The 14,801-nt window shown below is 34.0% G+C and overlaps 1 protein-coding gene across 17 annotated transcripts in view; it reads right to left on the bottom strand.

The window, feature by feature from the left end:
- Nucleotides 1-6,652: 6,652 nt before the first annotated feature.
- The window catches only part of ATG4C (autophagy related 4C cysteine peptidase), an 82,425-nt gene continuing 74,276 nt past the window's right edge, over nucleotides 6,653-14,801 (bottom strand). For 14 of the 17 annotated variants that reach the window (XM_077937452.1, XM_077937379.1, XM_077937857.1 and 11 more), the window contains one exon: nucleotides 6,653-7,821. In XM_077937452.1, coding sequence (XP_077793578.1) covers nucleotides 7,654-7,821 — 168 coding nt within the window. In that variant the 3' untranslated portion in view covers nucleotides 6,653-7,653. 17 annotated transcript variants of the gene reach the window in all.

The raw sequence follows: 14,801 nt of genomic DNA on the forward strand, positions 1-14,801 counted from the left end.
AAGGACTTACACCTCCCAATTTCAGAATTTATTACAAAGCCATGGTAATCAAGACAGTGTCATACTGGCATGAGGCTAAATGGAATAGATTTGAGAATCTAAAAATAAACCCTTCCATTTACAATCAAATGATTTTCAACAAGAGTGCCAACACTATTCAATAGGGAAAAGAGTAGTCTTTTTAACAAATGGTGCTTGGACAACTGGACATTACATGCAAAAGAACATATATAAACACCTACCTCACACCATATACAAACATCAACTCAAAAAGGATTTAAAAAAAAAAACAAAAAACCTAGGCCAAGCACAGTGGCTTACGCCTGTAATCCCAGCACTTTGGGAGGCCGAGGCGGGTGGATCACAAGGTCAGGAGTTCAAGACCAGCCTGACTAACATGGTGAATCCCCATCTCTACCAAAAATACAAAAATTAGCTGGGTGTGGTGGCGCATGCCTGTAATCCCAGCTACTCAGGAGGTTGAGGCAGGAGAATCGCTTGATCCTGGGAGGCAGAGGTTGCAGTGAGCACAGATCGCACCACTGCACTCCAGCCTGCACTCCAGTGACAGAGGGAGACTCTCTCTAAAAAACAAACAAACAAAAACCCCTAAATGTAACAGCTAAAACTATAAAACTCTTAAGAGAAAGTATAGGTACAGACCTTTAGGACCTTGAATTAATCAATGGTTTCTCAAATATAACACCAAAAGCACAAGGAATAAAAAAAAAATCAATTAGACTTTATCAAAATTAAAACTTTCAGTAGTTCATAGGATACCATCAACAAAGTAACAAGATGGCTGGGCGTGGTGGCCCACACCTGTAATCCCAGCACTTTGGGAGGCCGAGGCAGACAGATCACTTGAGGCCAGGAGTTCAAGACCAGCCTGACCAACATGGCAAAACCCCATCTCCACTAAAAAAATACAAAAATTAGCTGGCATGGTGGTGCAAGCCTGTAATCTCAGCTACTTGGGAGGCTGAGGCACGAGAATCACTTGAACCCAGGAGGTGGGGGTCACAGTGAGCCAAGATCATGCCACCGCACTCTAGCCTTGGTGACAGAATGAGACTCTGCCAAAAAATAAATTAAAAAAAAAAAAACCTAAAAAGACAACCTACAGAACAAGAGAAAATGCTTGTAAATCATATACCCGATAAAGTACTTGTATCCCGAATATGCAAAGAACTCTTACAACTCAATAATATAAACAAAAATAACCTAATTTTAAAATGAGCAAAGATTTTAAATATACATTTCTCCAAAGAAGACATGAAAGTGGTCAACAAGTATATAGAAAGATACTCAACATTATCAGTCACTAGGAAAATGAAAATCAAAACCAAAATAAGGTACCATTCACACATACTCTGCTGGCTAAAATTTAAAAGCGAGACAATAACAAGGGTTAGTGAGAAAGTAGAAAAGCCAGAACCCTCATATATTGCTGCTAGGATTGTAAAATGGTGAACCACTTTGGAAAACAGTTTAGGAGTTCCTCAAATAGTTAAACATAGTTATCAACATGACCAGCAACTCTTCTACTAGGCAAATATCCAGTAGAAATGAAAATACACACCCACACAAAATCAGGTACACGAATGTTCTGAACAACATTATTCATAGTAGCTAAAAAGTAGAAAAAAACGAAATGTCTATCAAATGATGAATAAAGAAAATGTGGTATAGCTATCTAATAGAATATTACTGTCATAAAAAAAGTAACGAGGTGCTAACAAATACATGTAACAACATGCAAGAACCTTGAAAAAAATTATGGCAAGTTAAAGAAGTATAGCGGACATATAGCGTATGGTTCCATTTAGATGAAATGTCCAGATTAGGCAAATCCATACAGGCAGAAAGTAGATTAGTGGTTCCTAGGGCTGGGGATGGAAAAAAAGAGGGGTGAAGAATAGGAAGTGAGTGGGTACAGGGCTTCCTTTTGGGGTAATTAAAATAGGAATTTGGTAATAGTAATCATTACACAACTCTATGAATATATTAAAAACCACTAAATTGTGGTTTTTAAAGTTATTTTACTTTAAAAGGTTGAAGTGTCTAATGTGTAAACTACATCTCAATAAAGCTATTATTTAACAAAGAACACCACAAGATACTACTTTACCCACAAGTAGAATGGCCAAAACAAAAATAATACAGAACTATGCAAACATTAGACATATATCATCTGACACCCCTGAGCCACCTTAAACATTATATAATTTGGACTTTTAAACATCATCTGACAAAGATGCACTTTGAGCTCTGAGCTGATGCTGCCTGCCAGCTAATATCACAATCTTTGTATAGCAGATTAGATAATTGTTGGATTTTATATTTCATTACCTCTTATTTTGCAGGAAAACAGAAAAATCACAGTGCTAAAACTAGTGCTAAGAAATGTAGATCTCATAAATTTAATTAATATAAAGACAGAAATAATCATTAGCCTCAATGAAATGCTCAGTCAACTGTATATTCTACTATAAGTTAACTTTAAGTCAGTCAATTGAATGTTCTACTACAAAAGAACAAAAATAAAGATCATCTGTGTGATACCAGAAGTGTCTCATCAAGACCATGTAAAAGCCTGTATGATTAAAAATAATTTTGTTTTAAATATTTTGATATTTTTAACTCTCTGCATAAGAACCCTCCTTAAAACACTGTTTTAAAATATCTATTGTTCAGTTCCTTCATATTCAACTGTCTCAAGTGTTTATGGGAACATATTACACACAAAATCAAGAGTGTCTCTCTAGGTATAGACATGTGCTAGTGGCCATAAAACTGGCCAAGCCCAGATCGGGTCTAGAAGCCAATCACAAGTCACGGGAAAGACCAACATGCAGGTCAGAGGCACAAAACAGTCAGTATATAGATCCAAATACGAAAGACTGAATAAGTGGTGGCCCTCTTCATCAACAGAATAAAGAAATAGGAATCAAAATTCAACCTATTGAACATGCTTAAAGAGTAATGAGACTATGAACCTGAAGTAGAAGGGAGTATAGAAAAATGAAAGTAATATGTTGAAGTATCATGTAAGTATGTGTTGATCCTTTCCATATGATATCTATTTAAAGTATTTTAGAAATAATTTAAATAACCAGACAGTTGACATGGACTCTCCTGACCTGTTCCATTATGTGATCATCTAAGTCCCAGAACTCATATTAATCATCCCATCAATCCCAGATCTAATTCCCCATCTTACATTCATTAGCTATATTTTAATACAAGTGAACTAAACTGAACAGTGCAGCATAAATAGCAAGTAGCATGTAAATATTAGGAACTGAAATGCTACATTTCCCAATTCCAGGGAGTACCATTCATATAACATATACTAAAAATAGTGTTCCGTGGAGTTCTGCAACATGGTAGCCCCATATCCACTGGCCCTTATCAGTATTTACATTCTTCTACTGCCTACATTTAACTTTAAATCATCCCAACCCACAATACTTTTTAATTCATGTATTTTTATATCAGTTTGCTATGGTGTATTTGCCTAGATACACTCAAAACTTGCTGTTAGCCATTCTCTCATCCTTGTTATAACTTCTGTTGGATTTCAGCTTTCTTTTGTTTACCTTTCCTGCTTGTAAAATAACTTCTTATAAAACCCTTGACTTCTCTATTTTTATTAATGTATATTATCTTAGTATAAATATGTATTTATAATACATATAAATACATGTATATTTATAAATAATTTTTAAATAATGTAAATGAAAGACAATTCTGAGTAGAACACTTTCTTATCATTCACTTTTGGATGACAATTTTGGAAGACTGAGTTTCTACATTTCTAGAAGAACTGGTTGCAGAGAGGGTAGCACAGTAAAAGAGTAATCTTCCCTTCTAATAACATGTATTCTCCACATTTAGCATATTTTTCTTGTCACTGTGAGAGAATAAGTGAAATTTTATAACTGTAGTTGTGAATGTTTTGGGCCATTGCTTGCCACCAATAACGTCAAGAAGGACTGTAAAAAAGGAAGGAAAATGCTAACTCAAAAATGTGTCTGCAATACCAACTCTAAATATAATATTTTTCAAAGTTTATAGGCAAGGAAAAAGTCTTTAAATAACCATGAAAGTCACACAAAAATGCTTAAGATTTTAAAACTGACTTAAGATTCAAACTATAAAATGATATAAAATTTATATTTTAGAATCAATAGGATGTTTCCAATTTTCCTGGCCTGATGTTTCACCTTTTCAGTTCTGTATCTGAGTACTCAGTATAAAGGCTCAAATAAATAGCACTATGGAATGGTGGTTGACTGACAACACTGAGGGTATAGTAAATATCACACGATAAATATTTACTCGCCTAGAGTTTTTTTGGGGAAGACATTTACTCTCCTTTTATATAGAAAATAATCCCTTATCCTTTCCAAGAATTGCGTCTATCATATATTCTGAATATCTTGCTTCTATATCACCATGATTTTAAATTCTCGGTTTCCTACCCGTATCTGTTTAAGTAACAATTCATATAGTGATTTCATATTTTCAAGTGGTTCTGTCATTATCTGTCCTTCCTCCTGTTCTTGATTTTAGAAAATCCTTTATAGTTTTTCATGATTATGTAGGAACATATAGTCAAAAAGACAATGTCAAATGCAAGCTATTAAAGGTGATCTGTGTTAAACTATGAAAATGAAATTTCTTCCTAGTAAAAATTAAAGAAAAAAAGAGGGGCCTGTTGTGGGGTGGGGGGAGGGGGAAGGGATAGCATTAGGAGACATACCTAATGTAAATGATGAGTTAACGGGCACAGTACACCAACATGGCACATGTATACATATGTAACAAATCTGCACATTGTGCTCATGTACCCTAGAACTTAGAAGTATAATAAAAAATAAAATAAGAAAAAGAATAAAGTGCTTTCTACTAGTATTGAATAATAGAAGGGAACTAGAGATCTCTAGAAAATAGAGATTCTTACCTAAAATTAGATAGATTATATAGCTAAGTCATTTTTGCTGTTAATTCTTCTAAAAACAAGATGAATTAGCATATATATTTAGATATGTTTGCCCTCGGACAATGTTAAATCCTAATGATAATAGAACACAAAAGCAACCTAAATTTTTAATCCTCTACAGTTGTCTTCTCACTAATACAGATTTAATGAGGTTGGTTTAATGTAAAAACAGAAATATGAATACCTCAAGGAAATTTTCTGGTTATACTTACACTATAAAGGATCTTTTCCTTCACTCATTCAGCAAATTGTGACTCTTAAGATTGCCTGCTGGTGGCTAACACCTTGACAAAAAGGTATTCAAAGTGTCAAATCTTATGAAGAAAAGAGAAAAGAAATCTTCACCATCAAAAAGTCACATCAAGAATTTTAAAAATTCATTTCTGAAATGTTAATGGTAAAATCCAGTATCTTAATATTGATGTGCAAACGGAGGATTCTCCTATCATAATTCTAACAGAACACTCATCTTAGAATCTTGTCCTTTTTGACTTTCCTTTATTCCAGGCTGAAAGAGATCATCCATAAGCTTTATTGACTGAGTTTACTAGCTGTCAGAACTTGAAATGAAATCTGTGTTCACAACAAAGTCTGAAACCAGGATGTACAGTACGTTTATTCTAACTCTAACGATATACTTTTGTTGCTGCCTTCCAAATAAAAAATTAGCATAACTTTTGGCTGGTCTTTGACTGAAAGTGAATTACCAGGCAAAATAAATTGACCCTCTCTCAATTATCACGCATGCATTCATTCACTTACACATATAAGTCAATATCTTTATGTGTGCATACTATGTAAAACAATTTGATTCCAAACATTTATTCCCAGTCATGAGGATGACTGTATTGTAAGATTTGTCTGTAAAATATACTAAGTGTTTTCCACACAATTCAATGTAAAGGAAATTTTTGCCTCCTCTCACATTAACTTTGCCCAGGTGTAATCTTGTCTCATTCCAATAATCTACCTAAAAATGATCCCTAAATATGTTGAGGAAATAACAATGCTATTCTGTGGCTCTTAAGCTTTCATATTAGTTCTTGTAAGAACATTGACAACCGGTTCAGACCCACTTGAAGGCATGGGTGCTCTCATTGGATGTGTTTACTGTAGAATCCTGTGAATACTGCAGCTATGTAGGAACAGTAAATTGCAATCGCTTAGATCAGAGGACTGCACTGTATAAAATCTGGTATACCACTGGCTTCTGGTTCCTATATTGCTTTCACATTCTAGGAAAATTAGTATTGGACTTAATTTGTCCTGTCTGTATCTAGACTAAAGAAAATTTTTAGATTTCAGACTATTTCAATTCAGTAAGTCATCCTCACTGAGAAATGTCAAACCTGATTTTTCTCATCAGGTATACTGAAACAATCCACCCACCCTCTCTTTCAGCTTTACATGCAACTCTAAACAAATAGGTTTTCTGATGGAAGAGATCAATGACTTTAGATGATACACAATTTTATGTCTTTATAAGTAACGTTTCTACACTGAAACATGAAAGTTCCACTTAAAAAAATTAATATTGTTTTCAAAGCAATATATGCATTTATTATAAATGAACAGAATTCGAGACACCGATTTTTCAAATGAAAGGATTAAAATAATCCCAACATTAAAACCAAAACAAAAGCATTTTATCTTCTCACATCTTTATTATGTATTTTATAATCCTAGCTCAATAATCACTCTTGTACTTTTAGATCACAAATTCGCCTTTAAGTAACAAATAATACACTTAAGGCAGATTTGCCTTATAGGTGGCCTCAGCTTCTAAACACCACTACACTGCTTTATATAAAAAACAAAAATCACATAGAAGAGAACCTAGTGACATCTTTCTTGGTACTTTAGATTTCAAAACTGCATAATAAATTGAGTTCCTATAAAATTTTGCCCTTGGGATAGGAAATAAACACTACTACTATTTTATAGTTGCCTTTATCTGATTTGATTGGATGCAGTTATAATAGTATTAATAACATAACCTTTAAATTTGTGAGGGAAAACCAATACTTTATATTCACTCCTCATAAAAGGTTCAACAGCAAGCATAATGAGGAGCCATTATAAAAATCATATTGCAAAATATTACTTTAACTCATAATTCTGCTTATATAAGTGTATGCATATCACAGTTAACAAATACTATTTAATTATCAAGACATATGCAAAAGCATTCTTTGATTGCATTAATAGCAGTAGGCTAGACAGCATTAAAGTTTCCTTCTCTGATCTTCTGGTCATTAGTACAAACCGAGAATTTTGAAACTATTTGGTGATCCCAGTCTTTGGGGGAGGGTTAATATCACAAAACCTCCATGAGAACAATGGGCTCAGGTGGAAGACTTTGAAGACTAAAAGGCTTACAGTTAAGGTAAAATTATCACTAGTAGATCTTAGGGTAATAGGAATGCAACCAGAATCACTCAATTTATTTATTAGAAAGCAAGATTCATTAAATCATTCCTCTTTTAGAAAAATATCTTTAAACTTTTATATTTTCAAATGTTCTTTTTCTTAAAGAACATAAAAAATTAAGATATTTGTGAAAATAAACGTTTCGAAAACACTTGTTTCTCTTCATTTTCCCCTTTCAATGGAATTCTTCTCATCAAGCACAAATGTGCTAATCTTTAAAGCAAGACAAACTCTTCCATGCTAAATCTTTTTAATCGTTTCTTTTCATCCTCTGAAAAAAGGTCTTCTTCATTGGTTGTAGTAGATGTAAAATCATAGTCTCTGGAATGACCATTTACAAAAGTAAATAAGGGATATTTCTCCTTAGAAGAAAATTTCAGCATCTGTAACAGAAAGTATAGAAGAATCCCTTATTGGATGCAATAGTGCACACTAAGACCACATGACAAATCTACCGTTTTAGCCCTGAACCTCCCCTGTTAGCTTCTTTCATTTACATTCACCCAGTGCTATTCCTTTACCTGTTCTGGCTAAAAGACAAAAAATGATTAGCATTGTATTGTTTATTTATAGGTAAATACATGCTTCTTCATTGGGATTAAATCATCAAAGAATATGCTCACTCACACCTCCCACTTCCCCAAAGTAAGTTTTCTGGTCACATTAGTTTGAAAAAATACTAGAGAGTTAGGTTGTAATTTATCTTCTTTAGGTAGTAATAGACAATGAAACAAAATGGTATCACTGACTATGGTAAAATATTGTAAAAGACTGTTTGGTAATCTAGGCAGTAAACTGAATTAGAAGGTCCATTCTAATCTCTGTTTTGTAACTTACCTTGATGTGACCTTGGACACATCACTCTACCTGAATAACATCTATAAAACAGGGCAATCACTGCTTGGCTTTTTGGCTAAGATCAAGTGTATAAAAACAGAGCAAAAGAAATCCAATTTTTCTACCTCAGAGAACTGTTAAGAAGATCAAAAGCAATAATATGAAGTTATTTTTAAAAAATAACTTTGGTCTTTTCAAAGATTTTCTTTTAAAAAATATTTTAAGTAAACTATTTCTACAATAATCTAGTCAACATGAAAAATGGTCTTCTCACAAATAGTAATAATCCACATTTTACATATTATCTTCTAAAGTTACACTACATACAAAAAAAGGCAATACCTAGAATTTTGTGAGGATACTCACAATCTTTATAGCCCATCAATTTGGAATTCACAAGTATAATATAAACAATTTTAAATATTTCTGTTAAACAAGTTCTATTCAAAAATTTTAATGATTTTCCTTAAAAAATGAATTAAACACTTTGAATAAAGGATGTTTTGACAAAAAGAAATTTTCAATAGGTAATTAGGGCCACAGGGATTCCAAAAAGTTACTATGCAATTTACAGAGAATGTTAAAAAGAATACAATATTTATATACATCATAATTGTTGTCAGTTAAATGCAATTTGTTTTTAAAAGATAATTTCAGAGGTAAAACTACATTATCTCAAATGTCAACATTCACCTGAAGGATCATCAATTTCTTATGTATTACATTTATAGATTCTCTTGAAACATGGCCAGATAGGTAGGCCTAGCATATGATATAAAATTAAAAATATTTCAGTGAGACAGCTATATAAAATATATTTTTAACTGAATGGAAATGAACCATTTAAAAACAATCAATATTAACAAAACTAGACATGATGAAAATCAGATCCTATAGTTCATATTGTGCTTATTTATACATTGCTGAAATTTATTTTATTTATATCCTACAAAAGAGGTAAGAGAGAAGAGCAAAAATGTGTAAAATGAAAAATAAGAGGCAGAGACTATTGGCATCTGATTAATCATCTTTCACCTCCAGCCAATAGCTGGAATATAGTCCAAAAACTGTTGTCATTTTTATATTCATTTAATGTCACTTGTAAAAGTCCAGCATCTAACGGGCAAGTATCCACATATCATTTTGAGATCAACACAGCAGAGTTAACATTATCATCTCTTCGTCCTTTCTTTCAAGATTAAGAAAGGAGTTATTCGGGTTTATTAATATAGGACTAAGTTGCTCATCAAAGTTAAGATTCAAATCTGTGTCCCAGGTGAAAAAAAATGTCAGAAAGGAACCCGCTACCCCTTAATTTAAAAATGCATCTACTTTTTGCAAATCTTTTTGCAAATGGTCTCCTTATGCACAATATTTATTGATTCAGGCTTGGAGAATTATTTTCCAAACTTTCCTGAGTTTATTTAAATATTTTGAAGAGTATCAAATTAACAATATATTAAAGGTTTACCCAAATGAGTTGAAAATTTATGTCCACATAAAATCCTGCACATGAATGTTTATAATAGCAGCTTTAATCACAATTTGATTCTGAAAAGTTTAAAATGTGAAAAGGTTAGTGTTCTATTTTATATTACAAGAATGGCTACACTGTCAAAACCTTAAAAGTCCTTCCATAATGGATGATATAAAATCCAAATGAAAAAATACAATTTAGGCTATCTATGTGACATGGAGATACTATACAAAATAAAAGTTAATCTAAATTATTTGAAAACTTGGAAAATGTTTATTATATAATCCTAAAAAAACAAGATATAAGCCAGGCACGGTGGCTCACACCTGTAATCCCAGCACTTTGGGAGGCCGAGGCGGGCGGATCACGAGGTCGGGAGATTGAAACCATCCTGGCTAACACGGTGAAACCCCGTCTCTACTAAAAATATAAAAAATTATTTTTTGTGGTGGTGGGCACTTGTAGTACCAGCTACTCGGGAGGCTGAAGCAGGAGAATGGCGTAACCTGGGAGGCAGAGCTTGCAGTGAGCCGAGATCGTGCCACTGCACTCCAGCCTGGGTGACAGAGTGAGACTCTGTCTCAAAAAAAAAAAAAACAAGATATAAAGCTATAAAATTTAGTTTCAATTATGTTAAAATAATTTCAAATATGTATTTTGAAAAGACTGAAAGGAAAGATAACGAAATATTATCTCTGAATGAAATAATTAGTGATTTTTTCTCGTGTGTTTGTGTGTGTGTGTGTGTGTGTGTACACACACACTTCTATTTTCCAAGCTTCTTTCTTTTGAAACATACTGTCACTCTGTCACCCATGCTGGAGTGCAGTGGCATGATCAGGGCTCACTGCAGTCTCGACCTCCTGGACTCAAATGGTCCTTCTACTTCAGGCTCCCGAGTAGCTGGGACTACAGGTATGTGCCACCATACCTGGCTAATTTTGTATTTTTTATGCAGATGGGGTCTCACTATCTTGCCCAGGTTGGTCTCAAACTCCTGAACTCAAGTGATCCACCCGCCTCTGCCTCCCAAAGTGTTGGGATTACAGGCATGAGTCACCACGGCCAGCCTATTTTTCAAACTTTCTAACATGTAATTCTTTTATTACATAGTAGGAGAAAACTATTATTTAAAAAAAATTTTTAAGGTAACTGAATTAACCATCTCATAGTTGTTTTTTAAAAGGGAATTCAGTGGTTTGCTCAACAACTTTAGAACAGGCAATTCTAAACTCTGTTATATTGTAATAACACAGCTAAAGCTACACTGAATCTACTTTATTAGCTAAAAGGCAAAGCATAGATTTCAGGAGATCAAATATTTTTATCACACATACTGAGTTGACAGGTTTCAGAATTTACAAAGGAAAAAGCTGGAGGACAGAAGTTAAGCAATGTATACCATAATAAAGCTAGTAGTTGGTAGGACAGAAATAGAAGCAGGAGATGATCGCTTCTCAAGCCAAAACTTTTTCCACTAGTCCCTGCCACCATATATGTAAAATTATACCCAGTACAGGGCAGTGTATAGCTATGTAGCATATATTCACCACACTAGAGCTATACCCTATGTAGTGGTTAAGCTCTAAAGTCAGCCCATATTGCAAAATCAAGCATTGTCAAAAATCACCTTTAACAAGTCTTTAAATTGTTTAAAGGGTGATATGCATAATCTTGGGTACACAACCCTGTTCAGTAATATGTACAAATGTAAAATATATAGTAATGTAAATAGTACAGTCATGTGACACATAATAACATTTCAGTCAACAAGGACCACATACGACAGTGGTCCTATTAGACAATGGAGCTGAAAAATTCCTATCACCTAGTGTTGTCACAGCTGTCATAATGTCATTCCACAATGCATTATTCACAAGTCTGTAGTGATGCTGGTGTAAACAAACTGATTGTATGGCAGATAAAATTATGTACAGTACATCATATTTGATAATAAATGACTTAGAGGTTTAAGTATTTACTATACAATATTTTTTATTATTTTAGAGTGTACTCATTTTACTTTTTAAAAAAGAAATTACCTATAAAACAGCCTCAGGCAGGTGCTTTAGGAGGCACTGCAGAAGAAGGCACTGTTATCATAGGAGATGACAGCTCCATGTGTGTTACTGTCCCTGAAGACCTTCTAGTGGGACAAGACGTGGAGGTAGAAGATAGTGGTATTGATGATCCTGACCCTGGGGAGGCCTAAACTAATGTGTATGTTTGTGTTTTCATTTTTAACAAAAAAGTTTAAAAGGAAAAAAATTTAAAAATTTAAAAATAGAAAACATCTTAGAATAAGAATAGAAAACATCTTTGTAGCGCTGTACAATGTGTGTTTTAAGCTAAGTGCTTATAAAACAGTCAAAAAGCTAAAAATAATTTAAAAGTTTACAAAGTTAAAAAGTTACAGTAAGATGGTGAAACCCCATCTCTACTAAAAATACAAAAATTAGCCAGGCGTGGTGGTGGGCACCTGTAATCCCAGCTACTCGGGAGGCCGAGGCAAAGAACTGCTTGAACCTGGGAGGTGGAGGTTGCAGTCAGCCAAGATTGCTCCACTGCACTCCCACCTGCAACAAGGCGAGACTCCATCTCAAAAAAAAAAAAAAAAAGTTACAGAAAGATATGGTTAATTTATTATTGAAGAAATATAATGTTTTCTCATAAATTTAGTGTAGCCTAAGTGTACAGTGTTTATAAAGTCTACCATAGTGTACAGTAGTGTCCTAGGCCTTCACATTCACTCACTATAGACTCACTGATTCACCCAGAGCAACCTCCAGTCCTGCAGGTGCCATTCATGGTAAATTCCCTACACAGGTACACCATTTTTAAATTTTTTATACCATCTTTTTATAATATCTTTTCTATGTTTAGATACATTTAGATACATGAATACTTACCATTGTGTTATAATTGCTTCTAGTATTCAGTACAGTAACATGCTGTACAGATTTGTAGTCTAGGAGCAACAGCCTATACAGGTTGACTATTCCTTACCTGAAATGCTTAGGACCAGAAGTGTTTCCATTTTGGATTTTTTTCAGATTTTGAAATATTTGCATTATATCCACTTACTGGTTCAGCATTCCAAAGCTGAAAATTCAAAAATCCAAAATCTGAAATCCTAAATGTCCCAAACAGCATTTCCTTTTGGTATCATGTCAGCACTCAAAATGTTTTGAATTCTGATGCATTTTGGATTTCGGATTTTCAGATTAGGGATATACTCAACCCATCCATACAGCCTAGGTATGTAGTAGGCTATACCATTCCAGGTTTGTGCAAGTACATCCAATTATGTTTGCACAACAATGAAATCACCTAACAACACATTTATCAGAACATATCCCCATCATTAAGCAATGTATGACCGTATATAATAAAGATTATACATGGAAAAATATATTCCTGTTTTTTATTATAAGAGCTCATATAGTTAAACTAAGCTAAGTATGCAAGTGATGTTAACTATCCTATTTCCTCACTACAAAATCTTAAATCCTTGTATCCAACTTTTACCCCTCACTGTACTTAAAACACTCTCTTAAAAAAATACTTTGTTCTAGCCCTCAAATAAAAAGGCCTATTATTAGTTTCTATTATTTCTACTGCAATCAACACTGCTGAGTATTTCTTTCTTAAAATACCATTTCCCTGATTTCTGCAATATTTTGCTTTCCGGTTTTTCCTTCTATTTTCTGAACGATTTATTCTCCATCTCCTCCTTCATTGACTCTACTTACTTCCACATCCCGAAATGCAGATAAAAATCAATTGTTCCTTTATCTTCTCTCCACATTCACTCCTTCTATATTCTCTTCCTTAATATTATCTACTATCAGTCTCAACAATTTCTCTGCTAGGCTTTATTATCATCCATGTTTTTGCAGATGGGAGAACTGAAATATTGAGGGATTAGGTGACTCGTATAAGGTCACACAATTAGTAACTGACACAGTCAGGATCTGAGCATAGGTAGTTTTGTTCTGGTGTAACCATTACCACCTCCAGCAGTAGTCAGTGGAGGCATGACTGCAACATCAATTTAAATTGATCATAAAATTTCCATTTCTTCCTCCTAAAAGTAGCTCTCTTCCAGACTTCTCCATTTCTATCAATGGCAACATCATTTACATTAATTAGGAATACTTTGTTGCAAGTGACAAATAAATAAAAAATAGAAAACAATAACAACAATTTCAAATAATACGAACTGTTTTCACCAGTCTGACACTGCTACTTTGATTAATTGATGTCAGATGAACAGCTTCTACAATTCTCTTGACCATTCTCTCTGAATCAAATAGGACTGTTGAAACCCCAAGTGTTAGTTTATATTCAATGAAGGGGCAGGGGGATATAAGAGGACAGCACTGCATCTACATCCCATTACAGCAGGAGAGCAAAAGCATTCCCAGAAACTTCCAGCACACACCCACTTATATTTCACTTACACCAAAGTGTTTCTAAAGAAATAGGAGACTAGAAAAATGAGTATTTGGTGGATACTGTCACTGCAAACAAAATCAGGATTTTTCAGCAAAAAAGAAAGAGGGATGAGTATTGAACAGATAACCAATGGTGTTTGTACACCATTCAGAGATGAGAACCACAATAAAAATAAAACCGGCTCATGTGCTCAGGAAGGACTGGAAGGTTTCTTTAGGATGTGTGGTCAGAAAAGACCAAGTTGCAACCTGAATAACCAGCAGTGCCCAACCTTTCAGGAACAAGGGACCGATTTCATGGCAATTTCTCCATGGACTAGGGGGTGGGGATGGATTCACGATGATTCAAGTGCATTACATTTATTGTGTACTTTATTTATATTATTACATTGCAATATATAATGAAATAATTATACAACTCACCATAATGTAGAATCATTCAGAGCCCTGAGCTTGTTTTCCTGCAACTAGACTGTCCCATCTGGGGATGATGGGAGACAGTGACAGATCATCAAGCATTAGATTCTCATAAGGAGCATGCAACCTAGATCCCTTGCATATGCAGTTCACAACAGGGTTCACACTCCTATGA

The sequence above is a fragment of the Macaca mulatta genome, chromosome 1 (assembly GCF_049350105.2).
Source record: "Macaca mulatta isolate MMU2019108-1 chromosome 1, T2T-MMU8v2.0, whole genome shotgun sequence".
Lineage (NCBI taxonomy): Eukaryota > Metazoa > Chordata > Mammalia > Primates > Cercopithecidae > Macaca > Macaca mulatta.